This window comes from Acipenser ruthenus, chromosome 7 (assembly GCF_902713425.1).
Source record: "Acipenser ruthenus chromosome 7, fAciRut3.2 maternal haplotype, whole genome shotgun sequence".
Taxonomy (NCBI): domain Eukaryota; kingdom Metazoa; phylum Chordata; class Actinopteri; order Acipenseriformes; family Acipenseridae; genus Acipenser; species Acipenser ruthenus.
The window spans coordinates 62923121-62939646 of NC_081195.1; the positions used below are offsets into that span (position 1 = coordinate 62923121).

The 16526-nt window shown below is 36.8% G+C and overlaps 1 protein-coding gene across 2 annotated transcripts; it reads left to right on the forward strand.

Annotated features, from left to right (window-relative positions):
* The first annotated feature begins 402 nt into the window (after positions 1-402).
* Positions 403-13227, forward strand: svopl (SVOP-like). Of its 2 annotated transcripts, none has more exons than XM_059027553.1 (16): positions 403-557; positions 3485-3653; positions 4578-4669; positions 5142-5240; positions 5495-5566; positions 5907-6031; positions 6942-7005; positions 7316-7441; positions 8886-9014; positions 10539-10612; positions 10785-10972; positions 11388-11499; positions 11991-12072; positions 12317-12406; positions 12620-12733; positions 13046-13227. In XM_059027553.1, the coding sequence occupies exons 2-16, from the start codon at positions 3560-3562 to the stop codon at positions 13055-13057; spliced, it is 1473 nt and encodes a 490-aa protein (XP_058883536.1). In that variant the 5' UTR covers positions 403-557; positions 3485-3559; the 3' UTR covers positions 13058-13227. The 2 variants fall into 2 exon arrangements, with proteins under 2 accessions (XP_058883536.1, XP_033882573.1); XM_034026682.3 differs by having other exon boundaries at positions 547-655.
* Positions 13228-16526: the final 3299 nt, after the last annotated feature.

Here is a 16526-nt window from a genome sequence, read left to right on the forward strand (position 1 = left end):
AAATAAATAGAATACAATACTGTTTTGTATAGTTTGCCCAGGTTACTGGCTACTGACTGATGCATAATTTTACACACATTTCTCGCTTTTGCAGTCAGTTTAATAAAACAGTGTTGAATGGTTATAATCGATTTGCATAGCTTTAGGCACAGAGAGCACTATAGTACAAACAAACGAATTGTTTGCCAACGAAAGGCATAGCAAAACGTATAGTGTATCTAATGTAATTTCTTTCATGTAGCCCTATTCCTGTACTTAGTTTGTAAAATTAACAAGTGTTGCAAATTACATTGTTACAAAGTTGCACCGAGCAAACATACAAAATAAACAAACACTATAAGCCTAATATATGATAAGTACCTATGTAACAAAAAACAAACAAGGTAAAGGCAGCGTGCAATTACATGTACACTCCAATGAACATCACGCTATACTGCACCTAAGATGAGAACAAAAAAACAACAACTTCCTGAAATGGGCAGGTGCTGCAGGTAAAACCGGCTCGAGTACCTGAAAGAAGCTCGCAAGAGGAAGACAAGTGCACAGCGGTCATACAAGTGAGTACAAATATTTTCGACAGCTAAACATCTTTATGACCTTTTTTCCAGAATTCAGTTGATTTGCCAAATACATAGGAAGTTGTTTGCTCAAACAGGTAAATATATGTTTTATTGTAAAAGGCAACCATTCTGGATACATTAAAGCTTACAATGTAAATACAGCGAAGGCCGTTCAAGGATACTTAATGTCGTATTTTAACTTTTGCAACAAAAGAAATGTGTTGTGGATGTTACGCGGGAATTCAAGTGTCATTAATTATCATATTAAATTATCAATTGATGCTATTTAACATGTTTTTTTTTTGTATTTTTAGCAAGTAGTATTTCCTTTGATAGTACCGTAGTTGCAATAGATAAACAAAAACGTTAGCATTGTGAGTTCACATACATGGGGTTTCCATGCGAGTTTTTTTTTTTTAACTTGATACATTTACACGAGAAAAATGTCTCGTGTAAAATGTTTTTTTGCGTTTCCGTTCGGTCAATTTATTTTACTCCAGTAAACCAGGCTTTTCACCCGGCGTCATGCAAATTGATATGAAAGGTGGGGTTGATATGTAAATTAGCTATTCGTAACGTACTGGTGCTGTTTTTGAAGACTACTGGTGAAATTTTGTGAAAATGTGTTTTCCATGCGCAGATAACTGGTACACGAGTGAATCTAAGCTGCTGTAATAAAGCAAAATTACCTAGTGTCTGGTTGGTTAGTAATGTGTTTTACTGCTTATGCTCAAATTGTTTTAGCGTGGTGTCATGTCGTTTGTAGTGAATACTGTTTTAAGTAATTTATCTTAAGACTCATAAGTTAAAAATGAACTTGAGGTATAAAATTAAACTGAACAACACGTATTGCAGAGCACCATGGCGGAAAACCGGTGAAGACGTTATTGTAGCGTGCACGGGGGAAGGCAGCAGTAGGGCTGGTAGGTGACGTAATCACACACAAAGACATAAGCCCGATATACGCTCCGTGCGAGTAGCCGGCTCTTTTGTACAGCGGTATCGGCGCTATGCTTTAGTGCGAGAGGTCCCGGGTTTGCGCCCGCCCTCCGCCTGTGTGTGGATTGCCTTGCCCTGTGTGATGCGCCTGTCTGTGGGAACCAGGATCGCTACTATATATATATATATATATATATATATATATATATATATAAATATATATATATATATATAAATAATATACAGTGGCTCTCAAAAGTATTCACCCCCCTTGGACTTTTTCACATTTTATTGTGTTACAACATGGAATCAAAATGGATTTAATTAGGAGTTTTTGCCACTGATCAACACAAAAAAAAGTCCATAATGTCAAAGTGAAAAATAAAATCTACAAATTGTTCTAAATTAATTACAAATATAAAACAGAAAATAATTGATTGCATAAGTATTCACCCCCTTTGCTATGACGCACTTAAATAAGCTCTGGTGCAACCAATTGTCTTTAGAAGTCACATAATTAGTTGAATGGAGTCCACCTGTGTGCAATTAAGGTGTTTCACATGATTTCAGGTTAAATACACCTGTCTCTGGGAGGTCCCACAGTTGGTTGGTACATTTCCTAACAAAAACTACATCATGAAGATGAAGGAACATTCAAAGCAAATCCGGAATAAGGTTCTTCAAAAGCACCATAGGGGTAGGATATAAGAACATTTCCAAGGCATTGAATATCCCCCGGAGCACAGTAAAGTCCATTATTAAGAAATGGAGAGAATATGGCACAACTGTGAATCTGTCTAGAACAAAAACTGAGTATCCGGGCGAGAAGGGCACTAGTCAGGGAGCCAACCAAGAGGCCTATGGCAACTCTAAAGGAGTTACAGTCTTCCACGGCTGAGCTGGGAGACACTGTGCATACGGCAACAATAGCCCGGGTGCTTCACAAAACTGGCCTTTATGGGAGAGTGGCAAAAAGAAAGCCATTGTTGAAAAAAACTCACATCAAATCTCGACTAGAGTTTGCCAGAAGGCATGTGAGAGACTCTGAGACCAAGTGGAAGAAGATTCTATGGTCTGATGAGACCAAAATAGAGCTTTTTGGCCTCAACGGTAAGCGCTATGTTTGGCGCAAGCCTAACACCACACATCATCCTGAGAACACCATCCCTACCGTGAAGCATGGTGGTGGCAGCATCATGCTATGGGGATGCTTCTCTGCATCAGGGCCTGGAAAGCTTGTGAAGATAGAGGGCAAAATGGATGCAGCAAAGTACAGAGAAATCCTGGAGGAAAACCTGCTGAAGTCTGCAAGAGACCTGGGACTTGGGAGAAGATTCATCTTCCAGCAGGATAATGACCGCAAACATACAGCCAAAGCCACACTGGAGTGGCTTAAAAACAAAAAGGTCACTGTCCTGGAGTGGCCCAGTCAAAGCCCGGACCTCAATCCAATTGAGAATATGTGGAAAGAGTTGGAAATTGCTGTTCACCAAAGGTCCCCATCCAACTTGACAGAGCTTGAGCAATTTTGCAAAGAAGAATGGGCAAAAATTGCAGTGTCCAGATGTGCAAAGCTGGTAGAGACTTATCCAAATAGACTCATGGCTGTAATTGCTGCCAAAGGTGCTTCTACCAAATATTGGCTCAAGGGGGTGAATTCTTATGCCATCAATTATTTTCTGTTTTGTATTTGTAATTAATTTAGAACAATTTGTAGATTTTATTTTTCACTTTGACATGGATTTTTTTGTGTTGATCAGTGGCAAAAACTCCTAATTAAATCAATTTTGATTCCATGTTGTAACACAATAAAATGTGGAAAAGTCCAAGGGGGGTGAATACTTTTGAGAGCCACTATATATATACAAGTACAAGTACTCTGTGTGGATGTACTATAGGTCTGATGGTCTACTTTTTCATATTGCTTGATTACAGCTATGGCAGAGGATGTTTCTTACTCACATACTTGTTAATGCCTTTTTCAGGTTTTCAGTTTATTGGTATGACTTGTCAGTGTGGAGTTAGAGCATTGAGTCAGGAAGCATTGGGGCTTTATCAAGATGAACACCACCATGAAAAGGAAGCCAATGATAAACACCATTTACTTGGAGGAACTGAACCAGGAAACAAATGAATCTCACACTGAAGCCACAGGTACAACTTTTAATCTACCTTCAAATGAAACACATTTTTATTCTGAAATCCTGAGAACCGCATACAATAAACACCAATCAATAACAACTGAACTCCTTCCGTTTTTGAAAGTGACGTGGCACGCAAACCAAACAATGATGGTATGAAAAGCTTAAATACACAATACAAATGTATCACACTGAAGTACTTGGATTATTTAGTGTTAGTGAAAAAACAATGAATCTGCCTTATCCAATGGCCATACAAATACTCTCTCTGCATATGTTAGTGAAGGTGTTAATATAAAAAGCAAACACATACACATACAAACACCTTAAAATTATTATTATTTTGTTTATTTAGCAGACACCTTTATCCAAGGCGACTTACAGAGACTAGGGTGTGTGAACTATGCATCAGCTGCAGAGTCACTTACAAATACGTCTCACCCGAAAGACGGAGCACAAGGAGGTTAAGTGACTTGCTCGGGGGGGTCTTGAGAGAGAACACGCTGTTTATGCTTGCTGTAACTGATGATCATTTTGGACGACTCCTAGCATGCACGGTTAATTTATACAATTTATACATTTTCTTGTCCCTTATTAGCCCTGGCAAAAATATCACAACCTCCATCCCTGTATCTTATGTTGAAGATGTTTTGGGCCTTTGCTTGAATTTTATGCTTTACAGTGCTGTAATGAAAGGTTTCTACTGCTTCCTGCTCCCTAATCACTTCATGTGTTGTAGCTCAATCTCATTCCATTGATCACGCTACAATCAGATCATGTGACCTAGAGCAAAAGCAGCAGAGTGCTACATGTTATCCTGAATTAAGGTACACAAAGAACAGGATAATAATGTTAATAAAGCTAGAGGTAAGAAAAAATATATATGTTTTTAAGGATTGGTTATAACCAGGCACCAATGGTTCTGTGTACATTTCAGAGGATAAAACGTATACTGTGGAGGATGCTGTGGAAACCATTGGGTTTGGCCGATTCCATATTCTTCTGTTTTTCATAATGGGAAGCACAAGTGTAAGTATGAACAAGAGTAATAACAAATCTAATAGCAATAAAAAAAGTAGCTAAATGTTTTGCCTGATATATCCTGGCATATTGCAGACCACAAATAAATATGTAAATAAAGCTGTAAAATAATATTTTAGGCCTCTTTCACAAAATTGTACCAACTGGATAAATGTTTTTTTTTTCCTAAATTATTTTTGGTTAGTTCTAATACTGTACTTCAGTCCTTAAGGGCATTCTATATGAGCAAAGTAGTTCATAGATGTGACTTGCAATAGCTCACAACTGGGCCTTAGCGTTACACTACTAGAGTAGCATCAAATGCTATTTATATTAAATGATCATTAATGGAAAGACAATGGTAGAACAAATGATACAAAGCTTTAGCTCCAGCTCAAAGTTTGCCACTAGCAAATATTTAGTTTAACAAAACTGTTCTTAGTTATTTATTTACTTTTCTTTGCTTGTCTGGTTGTTTTAGATAGTTGAAGCCACTGAGATTATGCTGCTAGCTGTCGTGTCCCCAGCCATTCGATGTGAGTGGCGCCTGGAAGACTGGCAGGTGGCATTTGTCACGACGGTAAGCAAAATAGCATTAGACTAAACAGATGGTGAATATTTAGACATTTGTTACTGTAGACACTGACCACTACTTAGAATTACAAGTGCTTTATAGCCCTCTACCTCAAGACAATTACTGTATTGCAATTGACGAAAGGTTAAATATTTACATGTTAGCTCTGCATCCCTGGTACATTGCTGTGAAAGAGATCATCCATTTCCTAACATACTGTAAGAATAAATCCTTCCTAATGTGCTTCCTTTTGTTGTCAGATGGTGTTTCTGGGCTTCATGGTTTGCAGTCTGTTTAGTGGATACCTGGCTGACAAGTATGGACGGTGGAAGGTGAGACAAAATCGTGGTGCCTAACAATATAGGAGGTTGTGTGGTCCAGTGATTAAAGAAAAGGGCTTGCAACCAGGAGGTCCCCAGTTCAAATCCCACCTCATCCACTGACTCATTGTGTGACCCTGAGCAAGTCACTTAACCTCCTTGTGCTCCGTCTTTCGGGTGAGACGTAGTTATCAGTGACTCTGCAGCTGATGCATAGTTCACACACCCTAGTCTCTGTAAGTCTCCTTGGATAAAGACGTCTGCTAAATAAACAAATAATAATATCAGTTGAGATGCCAGGCAGTTATCGAAGATCTCTGTATGGAAAATGATAACTACATTTTTCTTGTAGGTTGTCTTTGGCTGTTTTGTCTGGGGTTTATATTTCTCATTGCTGACCTCATTCGCCCCAACATACGGCTGGTTCGTCTTCTTGCGTGCCATGGTAGGGGTTGGTGTGTCTGGTCACTCTCAGGGGTAAGTGCAAGAAGAAAGAAAGGGAGAGCAAAACATACAGAAACACACAAGACGATTGCCCTGCACATGGGGAAATTAGTGTTGGTGTAATTTTATATGTGGAAATGGGTTTACTGTGTGTGCCTTTTTTGGAGTTGTTAAGATTGATTCAATGATTGTTTACAGACGGGCACTCAGTTGAGACTTGCTGTCTGCTAGGTTTGGTTGAGAGGAAGTGCAGCGAGAGATTGGCTGTTCCGGTACTTGTGAAGGCAGTGCCCAGCCAAGGCCATATGAATAAGCAGGAGTCGCCATAAGAATACAGGTTCAAAAGTAGGTTAGTTTAGGGGATATCGATCCCAAGTAATGTATAGTGAGGGTTACGTACTGTAGCAGATTCCTGGAGTGGGATGCCTCGTTCAGTAAGGCTAGCGCTCACCCTGTGTGGCACCTTTTTATTTGTAGTTTTTGTACTGTGTTTTATATTGCCTTTTGTACAGTCACCTGTATGTGTCCTCTGTGCTTTACCATCGCTGGTAGCTGCACATGACCCGTTTGTTTACTTTGTATTTTGTGTTAATAAATCCTGCGTGCCTGAGCGGTATTTTAACTCCAACTCCCATGTCTGTGTCTTGCATATCAGCTGTTAACCACACACGTGACACAAGTACCCTGTCACACAGGCATAATTGGAACTGAGTACTGTAAGAAGCAGTGGTTTCCCAGAATATAATTTCACTTGGACGCTTTATTTCCGCCAGACATGAAAATAACAAAAAATGTGTTCAATAAATTGCATAATAAAATCAGCAGTATTTATTTATTTATTTATTTATTTATTTATTATCAGGGTGGTTGGTTTTTTTAGGCATTTGGAATTGTTGTCACATTCTGAGTTTTTATTTTTTTATTTTTTACTTTGTTTTGGCAGGTTTGTTCTAAAAACAGAATTCCTGCCAAAAAAATACAGAGGTTTTATGTTACCTTTGGCATCGGTAGGTTTGCATTTTAATTGTCTATACAAAACAAAGTATTTTAATAAGTATCAGGCCTAGAACAAATTATAGTTGGTAATTTCATCAGTTTTAAAAGTGGGGATGTGAAATCAACAGTGTTTATTAAAAAAAAAGAAGTACACATAACATGTGTAGATGATAGATTATGGTAAATTACTTTTTCATGTTACTGGTCACTCCAGTTTTGCACTTACTTGGGGTTTTACACTTGGTGTCAAATAATTAATTAATTGGAAAAATAAAAATGGGATTTTTTTTTTTTTTTTTAACCCTTTTCTCTTTCTTTTAGTTTTTTTGGCTGATAGGTTCATTGATGGTGATTGTCCTGGGATTAGCAGTTGTTCCCACTTATGGCTGGCGCTGGCTGATTCGAATCTCCACTATTCCCAGCATCGTCCTTATTGTTTTATTTAAGGTACTGTACGACTACATTATTACAATTTTTGGAGTTTTGCATTGATAATACATGAAATCTGTTTAATAGGGATGAACAACTGTGAAAAAAAACAAACAAATTCATAGATACCCGATCAGATGTATCTATGTGCAATTTTTGTCAACCTGGGGGTTAAATCTAGTGACTGATATAGCAATAATGCCACTGTTTCAGGCATTTATCTGTGCCTAAAAGGTGCCTAAAAAATCAGCTTAAATAACTCTGCAAATTGAGTAAATACCCAAACACACTCACCAATAGAATACTTTTTGTTTCATAAAAATTATATAAACATCTGATGTATTTTTAATGTTTAACGTCTTAAAATTAAAATGTTTTTCTATGCTGCACAGTACTGTTCCCTCTACAGGGTTTTTTTAAACAATTTCTTTATTTAAGGATGTTTAGTAAGTAATTTCAAGCTTAAACTTGCTGTGTTTTAAAAAAAAAAAATAAGTCAATAAATAAAAAATAACTTGTATTAGTATTCTGTATACAGAATGTATTGTGTTAAAACACCTGTATTGTGTATACACCTGTGGATGGTAATTCTGTGGCAATCAGACACTGCTGGTGGTCTGTAAGCAGGAGCACCACACCCTGTTAGAAGGGTGCGATTATCTCACTGCACACCCTGGATTGTCTAAATGCAAAAGTGTTCTCTTGAGTATTCTGCTGAATTTGTTCTACAACGATTTAAGGCAAGATGAGTTGCTAGGTTCATGTGAACGTAGAGAATCTGTTGTCATACTGTTTTTACGATATGTCCACTAATGAATGACACAATAGTGTGCTTTTTGTTTGTAATGAAAGCTGCAGTGCAGGACAATAAATGAAACTCGGTAATAGAAGACGGGGGGGGGGGGGGGTAAAACATGTTCACAGAGAGGTGTATAAGGTCTCTTTGTACAAAAAGGATAAAAGTACCATGATATACACAAATGACTATATATTATACCACAGGATATAATATTTTTAAAAAACGCCATTGTTGTAGAAGTGTATGAAGCTCTGCCAAATTTTTTAATACAGTATGTATTTTGTCTCCCCCATAGCTAATTCTACAATAAACAAACTTCATGTCTGCCTTCATAGTAATAACTATTTTAAACTGTTAAAACAAAAAAATATATATTTTTTTTAAATGGTACATTTACAAAGCTGGAGGCTCTGTTTGTGGTAATGCAGTTGAGGAAAACTATCTAGAATTTTCGGAAACATGTGATTTTGTGTTTGTAAGATGGGTGGGCAATGTATGTAGCCACAGTTCAATTCCTTCTCCCTAACCATCACCGTTACTAGCAGAGGGGTATTCCAAGTGCCTCCCTGCTTAATAAATGCACATCTAAGAGAACTGGGAAATATCTGACTAAACTCAAGGGTAAGCATTAAAATGAATACGGATTCTAATATGTATCTACAGTTTATTCCTGAGTCTGCCAGGTACAACGTCTCATCAGGAAACACCACAGTTGCCATAGAAACTCTGCAAAAAATTGCAAAAATGAATCGGGCCTGCTTGCCGGAGGGAAGATTAGTGGAGTCTATTGTGGTAAGTACTTCTATTTAAATGACATTCTGTTTACTATAGAAAAGGATTTATTTTTTCTCACCTAATTTATTTTTTTTCAAACAAATTGAAAGTTATTTCTTGGTATCAGTAGTTTTCTGCTGTGTGAAAAACAATATAATATAAAAGTATCTAATCAAACATTTGCCTGAGCACCCAGGTTTTTCACTTGTTCTTCCCTAACATCACTTGATGTGAAACAACACAATATCTAATAGGCCCTACAATATATACATGTGAATGGTATCAAATGGAACAATAGTATAGGAACAGTTTTGTTACTGATTTTTGACAACACTCCCTTTTTGAATCAGTTATCAATTATTCAAGCTCAGATCAGTTGAAATTCAGAATCATTATTTTGAGGAATGATAACTAGCACTGGACCTTTTTTTACCCACAGTGCTGATAAGGCTGTTCGTGTCCAGGTTGTGCTAAGAGGCTGAACTTTTCTGGGGACCCCGAGGGGGCGTCACATTGACTGTGACGCTCCCGGGGTGAGGGATGGGAAACCGGCAGGGATTGCTCCTCAGCAAACCCTACTGGCCAGACACCGAGCACATTCATAGTGGATAAAAAACAGGGCTGATCTCCGTAGCCCACCCACCTCTGCTCTGGATTGCTTGGTGTAAAAGCGATTCTGGCTTTAGGCTTGTGAGATCGGAGGACGCCTACACACCCTCAGAACGTCTGTGCTGTGTGGGGACTCACTGCGGACATTCCAAATTGGGAATAAATAAAAATAAATGGTCACTCTAAATTTTTAAGACAAAAAAAAGCAACTGTGTATGGGTGTGAGTTAACTAATGTATTTTTCTTGTTTTAGATCCACCCCTGTGGCTTCAGTAAAGCTCACAGAATTATGTTTAACCTGAAAGTACTTCTGTCCCCCTGCAGCACTTTGTCTCTGGTGGATGTAACAGAACATGATGTAACAGTGAAAACGCTTGAGTAAGAAATACCACATAGAACAAATGTGGTATTTCTACATCCACTAGGGGCAGAGTTTTAAAGGGGGACTCTATGCCAGATGTACTTGGAGACCAGACATGATTCTGAGGCCTATATTGAGATCAAAGGAGTGCCTAAACTATTGCGTTAAAAAAAAAAACAAAAAAAAAAAACATAATTTAGTATCATATTAGTTAAGAAAATATTAGTTAAGATAATTGATATTTCAGTGAAAAATCCAGTCTCATGTGGCAGCAGTGTGGAGTAGTGGTTAGGGCTCTGGACTCTTGACCGGAGGGTCGTGGGTTCAATCCCAGGTGGGGACACTGCTGCTGTCCCCTTGAGCAAGGTACTTTACCTAGATTGCTCCAGTAAAAACCCAACTGTATAAATGGGTAATTGTACGTAAAAATAATGTGTATAAAAAAAAAAAAAAGTAATTGTATTTAAAAATAATGTGATATCTTATAACAATTGTAAGTCGCCCTGGATAAGGGCGTCTGCTAAGAAATTAATAATAATAATGTTCTACTATATTGTGTCATTAACTTGCAGGAAAGGAGAGGATATTTTCTGGATTTGTTAACTCCTTCGTATAGGAGAACATCACTGATATTGTGGTATTCATGGTAATGTATGTTTTCTGTGCCTTTCTGTGACTGAGCATATTTAGATATCATAGCTTTCTGCACTAATGACAATTAATTTAGTTGTGATCTGAAACAAGAACTTTGGTAATTATTTAGGAAGTTGGAATGCTTAAAGAAAAATTGTTTATTTTATTTCTACATTTTTTTTCAGGTTTGTTGCCTCTTTCTCATACTATGGAATTATCCTGGCCAGCTCTGAGCTGCTTGAGCGAAATCTTGTCTGTGGCACCCAAGCAGGAATAAAGACCAATGGAGCTGATGGTGCACCGTGCTACTGCAGCTCCTTTGGACCCTCGGATTATCACACAATGCTTATTAGCACTCTTGGAGAGATTGCATGTAAGAAATACTACTGCTAATTTGCACACACATTTTGGTTTGTGTCTTAGAGTATCTTTCAAGGATCAGTTACAGGTAGGTATGGCACTGAACTTCAAACTGCAACCTCGTTCTCCCAAAATACTACCATCTATATTGAATTGCAGGTTGAATGCTATATTGTGAAAGATTCACCCATAACTTCATTGATGAAGGCAAAACACTTTTTTTGATACAGGTATCTACCTGATTTTTTTTTTTTACTGTCAGGAACCTAACTAAATACTTACTTCACTAAAGACTTTACATTTTAAATCAACCAGCCAATCCTTGTCTTTAAGGAAAGAAATCTCAGAATGTTCTATTTATTTTTTTTTGTAGATAAATGGATGCATTTGCTATAATTGGTCGCACAACATTTTTCTTTTTTCCCCAGTTGTACCTTTGAATATCGCAACATTAAATTTCTTAGGGAGACGACTTTCCTTAACTATTTCCACGCTGGTAACTGGAATTTTCTTCCTCCTTCTCAACATCTGTACAACAAGGTACTGAAGCTACAGAGGTTTGATCAGTTTAAAGTGAATGGTATTCATGTTACAACTGTGTTTAGCACTTTGTTGGTTCAGCAGGTAAAACCATGTTCAGACTTGGGCAAGTGCAAAAACTGCTTGCACCGGCTGACTTTGTCCTAATGCTATAACACAGTGGTGCAGATTTAACAAAGGTATTTATGCCAAAGTTCATTTTGAAATGTAAACACATGTATTACAAAACTGGGAACTGGAAGCTCAGAGGGTTTAAAGACTCAAAAGTGTGTTCAACGTCATTGCTTCTAGTAATGTCCTGTCCCAGTGTTTTGGTATTCATCACCTGATTACTGTATAAAGTGTTCTGGACTCGGGTTCAGTCATTCTTTTGTAAAATTGAACCAAACAATTACAGAAATGCAACAAAGAATGAACATCACCATGTGGGTACCTAAATTCCAAATATATCTACAGTAGTGCTTACTTACCTTTTTTTCTCTTTCTCTTAGTTTTGGATTGACTGTGTTGTTATTTATTCTTCGTGCCCTTGCGTCAACAAATTTTAACACTGTTTACATTTATACTGCAGAGGTGGGTAAACTAGTTTGCTACTTTCAATACAAATGCATCAGTCTATCCCTAAAATTATATATATTTTAATAATGCAATTTTAAGCTACTTACTCATAAGTTGTGTAATTGGTTTTACCTGCTTTGGCAAGATCTTTGAATGGAAGGTACATATTTTGAAATCTTCCTGCAGTTCAATTAAAAGGTACCCGCACAGTCACAGTCCCCACTTGCTGAATTGGTTTTGTTGTTGCTATTCTATGCAGGTATACCCCACTACAATGCGCTCTGTAGGAATGGGTTTTTGTAACTCGGCTAGCCGTATTGGTGGAATGACAGCACCATTTATAGCTCAGGTAAGCAGTTTTATTTTATTAAGCATCCGCTATGCATAGTATCTACCTCAGTAATCTAGTGAAAAGGTCATTTCATTATATAGAATGAAAAGTGCAGAGAGTGAGTGTGTATTTTAATATAAATGCAAAGTTTGTAAGGATCATAAATCCCATTTTAGAAATAAATACAACTAAACTTACTGATTGAAACCTCCATACTATTTCATCTTTCAGGTTCTAATGTCAAAATCCGTGGCCTTGGCTCTGTGTCCGTTTTCTGTTGCATGTTTTATATGTGCAGTCGCAGTTTGGTTTTTGCCCATCGAGACCACAGGACGTGCTCTTCAGGTACGTTTCCAATGTGCACTCACACATCATCCTTTTACACGTCTCCAGTACCCGTAATGTTGCTCTGAAAAGTCTTAGAAATGTTGCCAGTTTAGCCAGATTTCTAGCACAAAAGCAAATTAAATGTTGCTGCCAATGTTGTTGTGTGATTCACTGCTGTTACCAATCCTGACCCCTGTTGGTGAAATCGGATTATAGAATATTACTGTATCATCTGTGACAATGCTGTAGCATGGCATAATTAGGGGTCCAAACAGCAAAGTTGCTGGAACCCTATTTAAATTGTGTTTGTTTCCTTTTTTTATTTTTTAGCAAGAAAAATGATCTGGACCAGTCTAGAACAGGAGACTATGAAGGAATGAATTGCTGGGAATATCATGTGTAATAATGTTCTTTTATTTATTATAGTTGAAATACTGTATTTCAGCTGTTGATCTAAAATGAACCCTTAATTAAAGAAATGGAAGGTTCACTTTTATAATTAAAAAATTGTAGGTTTTTAACTGAAGGAAGGTTTTATGCAATATTTTATATATATATATATATATATATATATATATATATATATAGATATATATACACCGAGCATCAAAAGAAACTTATCACTATTATAACAATTTTTTGAAAATAAATGAAGGTATATAAATGATGGACATTGTTTTTGGTTTCTTTTTAATCACTCGATCATTCATCCTTGACCATGACAAGCTTGAGTGACTGTGACTGAAGCATATGCACTTAATCACCTAATTAGTGAGACAGTTAATTGGACACTGGCTATGGAGTTATTTCAGCTGTTGAATTGCAAGCTTGAATAAAAGCAATAAAGAAAATCACAGAAAAAAAACAATATGCCACATCTGTCAAGAGAGCAGTGTCTTTGCACAGTCAGCATGTTGGAGGCTGGACTAGGGCAGTGTACTGTGGCTTGCCGTCTTGGGTGCTCACAACCAGCAATTTCAAACCTGGCGAGACAGTATCAATGACAGGCCACGAACTGGGAGACCAAGAGTCACAACACCTCCAAGATCGACAGGTCATTTTGCAGCATCTTCGCAATGTCAATTGTTAATCAGCACAATAAAAAGTCACTGCACCTGCTCTAAAACAGAGTTTGTCAGTTTTCGATCACATCTAATGAATTTTATCCAAATAAAATAAATTTCTTTTGATGCTCAAATATGTGATATGTTGCTTTTGATGCTCAAATAAATGATATGTGTCTTTTGATGCACAGTATATATAGAAAAAAGTTTCAGTATATTTACCCAAAAGTTGAAGCTGCCAAAAATCCTTTTTTTTTTGTATATCTCTAGCAAAAAGGGTAACCAGGGCTTATTATTTTAAAATGTTTCCAGCCATTCAAGTGAAGAAACTTGGTAAGGACATTCTTTGAGAGCACAAGACATCGAGAGTACCCGCATCTGAAATTCATGTGTTATGTATGACATGATTGGTTTAGCGAATGAAGGCTACATATTCTGGGAATCAGTTTCCTTAATTTCAGGAAAGTTTGCACGGATGTTTGTTACAAGAATAATTAAATACTGTGAACGCCGGTCATGGCACCTATGTATGTATTTTTGTTGGTCAGTCTCTGAATAAAGTCAATGAAAAGTAATATAAATAAACCTTAAAACAGTTGCACCTATGTAGTGCCTTTTCAACATGGGGTATGTTTCCACTCAGTTCAAAGTTTTGTCCCGTTAAGTGCACTGTGTGCTGTATGTCTTTCAGGGCCCTGTGTAGCAACAATATGTATTGTAGCTCCTGCCCTGGGTTAGCAGGTCAGTTCAGGGAGGAACTCATGAGGAGAAGAAAGCTGCCTTTGGCCTCTCAGTTTTGAAATCAAGAGTGGTCCTCTATTAAGAAAGCCTCTACTTAAAAAATGTTTTGTTTGATAGCTTGTTTATTTTGTCTCTCTGTCTTGTCACATTTTCCCTCTTCATTTTTTTCTGTGACTCCTGATTTTAAGCATTGTGCATTTAAGCACAGTCGAAATAAACAATCCATCTAACAAAAGTCAGTGAAGTACTGGCAGCTGTCCTGTCCTCAGTTAATCTCTAATCATATACATGTAGCAAGGTTAAATTGGCATTTCGTTAACCAACTTAACCTGAACACATTTCTGACATGGCTTCATATTTCCCCTCCAATTACTACAGGCTTCCCATTGAAACAGGCATGGTTGGCCTGCACAGTGGGAGGGGAAGTTTAACATATGTATTGTGTCAATGGATTCTGATCATGGATTGAAAATAACCCCACATAAAGTTGCTATTAATGCACTGTGTACTGTTGTAATAGGATGCATTGTAAACAGTTGCAATCATTTGTACATGAAACATTGTATGTGTTTGAGAGGGGGTTAGTAGGGGTCATAAGAAGCTTGCATATATATATATATATATATATATATATATATATATATATATATATATATATATAATATAAAAAACGTACTCTGCAGTACATCACGACCAGAGTGACCCTCGATCTCAGTACAAGCTATTTCAGGCACTGTATATTTATATATTTCCTACTGTCGTCTTGCCCTTTTAATTGTGTTCTTGTGGTTCGTATTGCAATGTTTGCATCAGTGAGCACCTTTTGTATTTCTGGAAATCGGTGTTCATTAGATGGTGATGGCTCTTACTACTACACAGAGACAAGCCTGTGTTACTTGTATCTATGAATGAAAGTCAAAGCACCTTAACACAGACTAATAAATGACACTATAGAACACCACAATTCATTTTCATTCATTTATATATTTTTTGGTAGAAATGGCAGAGGTATGTGCATTACCAAGGGAAATACAGATTTAAAAAAATAAGCTTCTACTGTGAGTGGTAATGATTACAAATCTGCCCATCATACCGGTCGTACAGTATTCAGCCAGTTTAACAATCACAGGAATAAAGTGAACACAAAACAACTGATTTATAAGATTTCTTTTTAAGTCCTATTTTAGTTCTAATGATTCTCCTCTTGCAAGACTGATATTTTACATAATTACCATTTTATTTTATGAAACACACATTTTATGTAAAAAAACTGAATACAATGCATAATGTTATACAGCAACAACTTACACAGACTATTTTATAAATTAAATACATAAACTAATTTATATTTCTAAATTCACACACAATCATAATGAACAATTTACCAGCATAGTTACTTTACAATTCAAAAAGACCAACTAAGGATGTATTTTTTGCCTTAAACTAGTATATTCAGCCCCAAAAGGGTTTATTGACATGCGTATATTGTGCTTGATTGTTCTGACTGGTCTACTGACATCAGGGTTCTAAGAAAGGCAGAACTTCACTCTTAATCTCTGAAAATGATACAACAATTTGTTAGGTCATCCTTATCAAGTGATAGAAAACAATACTCATAATTGGTCAACAGCAACAAACTAAAAGCAGGGTACTAATTGGGGAGGAATGATCCTGTGGTTAGTATGGAGGACAGTCGTAATGATACTGTAGGATCCAGGACAGTTTTTTTAATTGCAATGAATCAGCTCCTTAGATAGTCTGCAGGTAGCTTCAAAGATGTTCTAATTGCAACATACAGATACATGCCCTTTACCTGTTTGTTTCATGAACCAAATAACGAAAAGAGCTGGTTCTGAAAAAAATTATAAAAGGGAGTTTTTTATTTTTTTTTATTTTTATGCGATTGAAATTATTCTATACAATATGTTTTATATATATATAATACATCATGTTAGTAACATACTGTATGTCCCTAACCACGGCTTATATACAGAATTAGAGCTAAA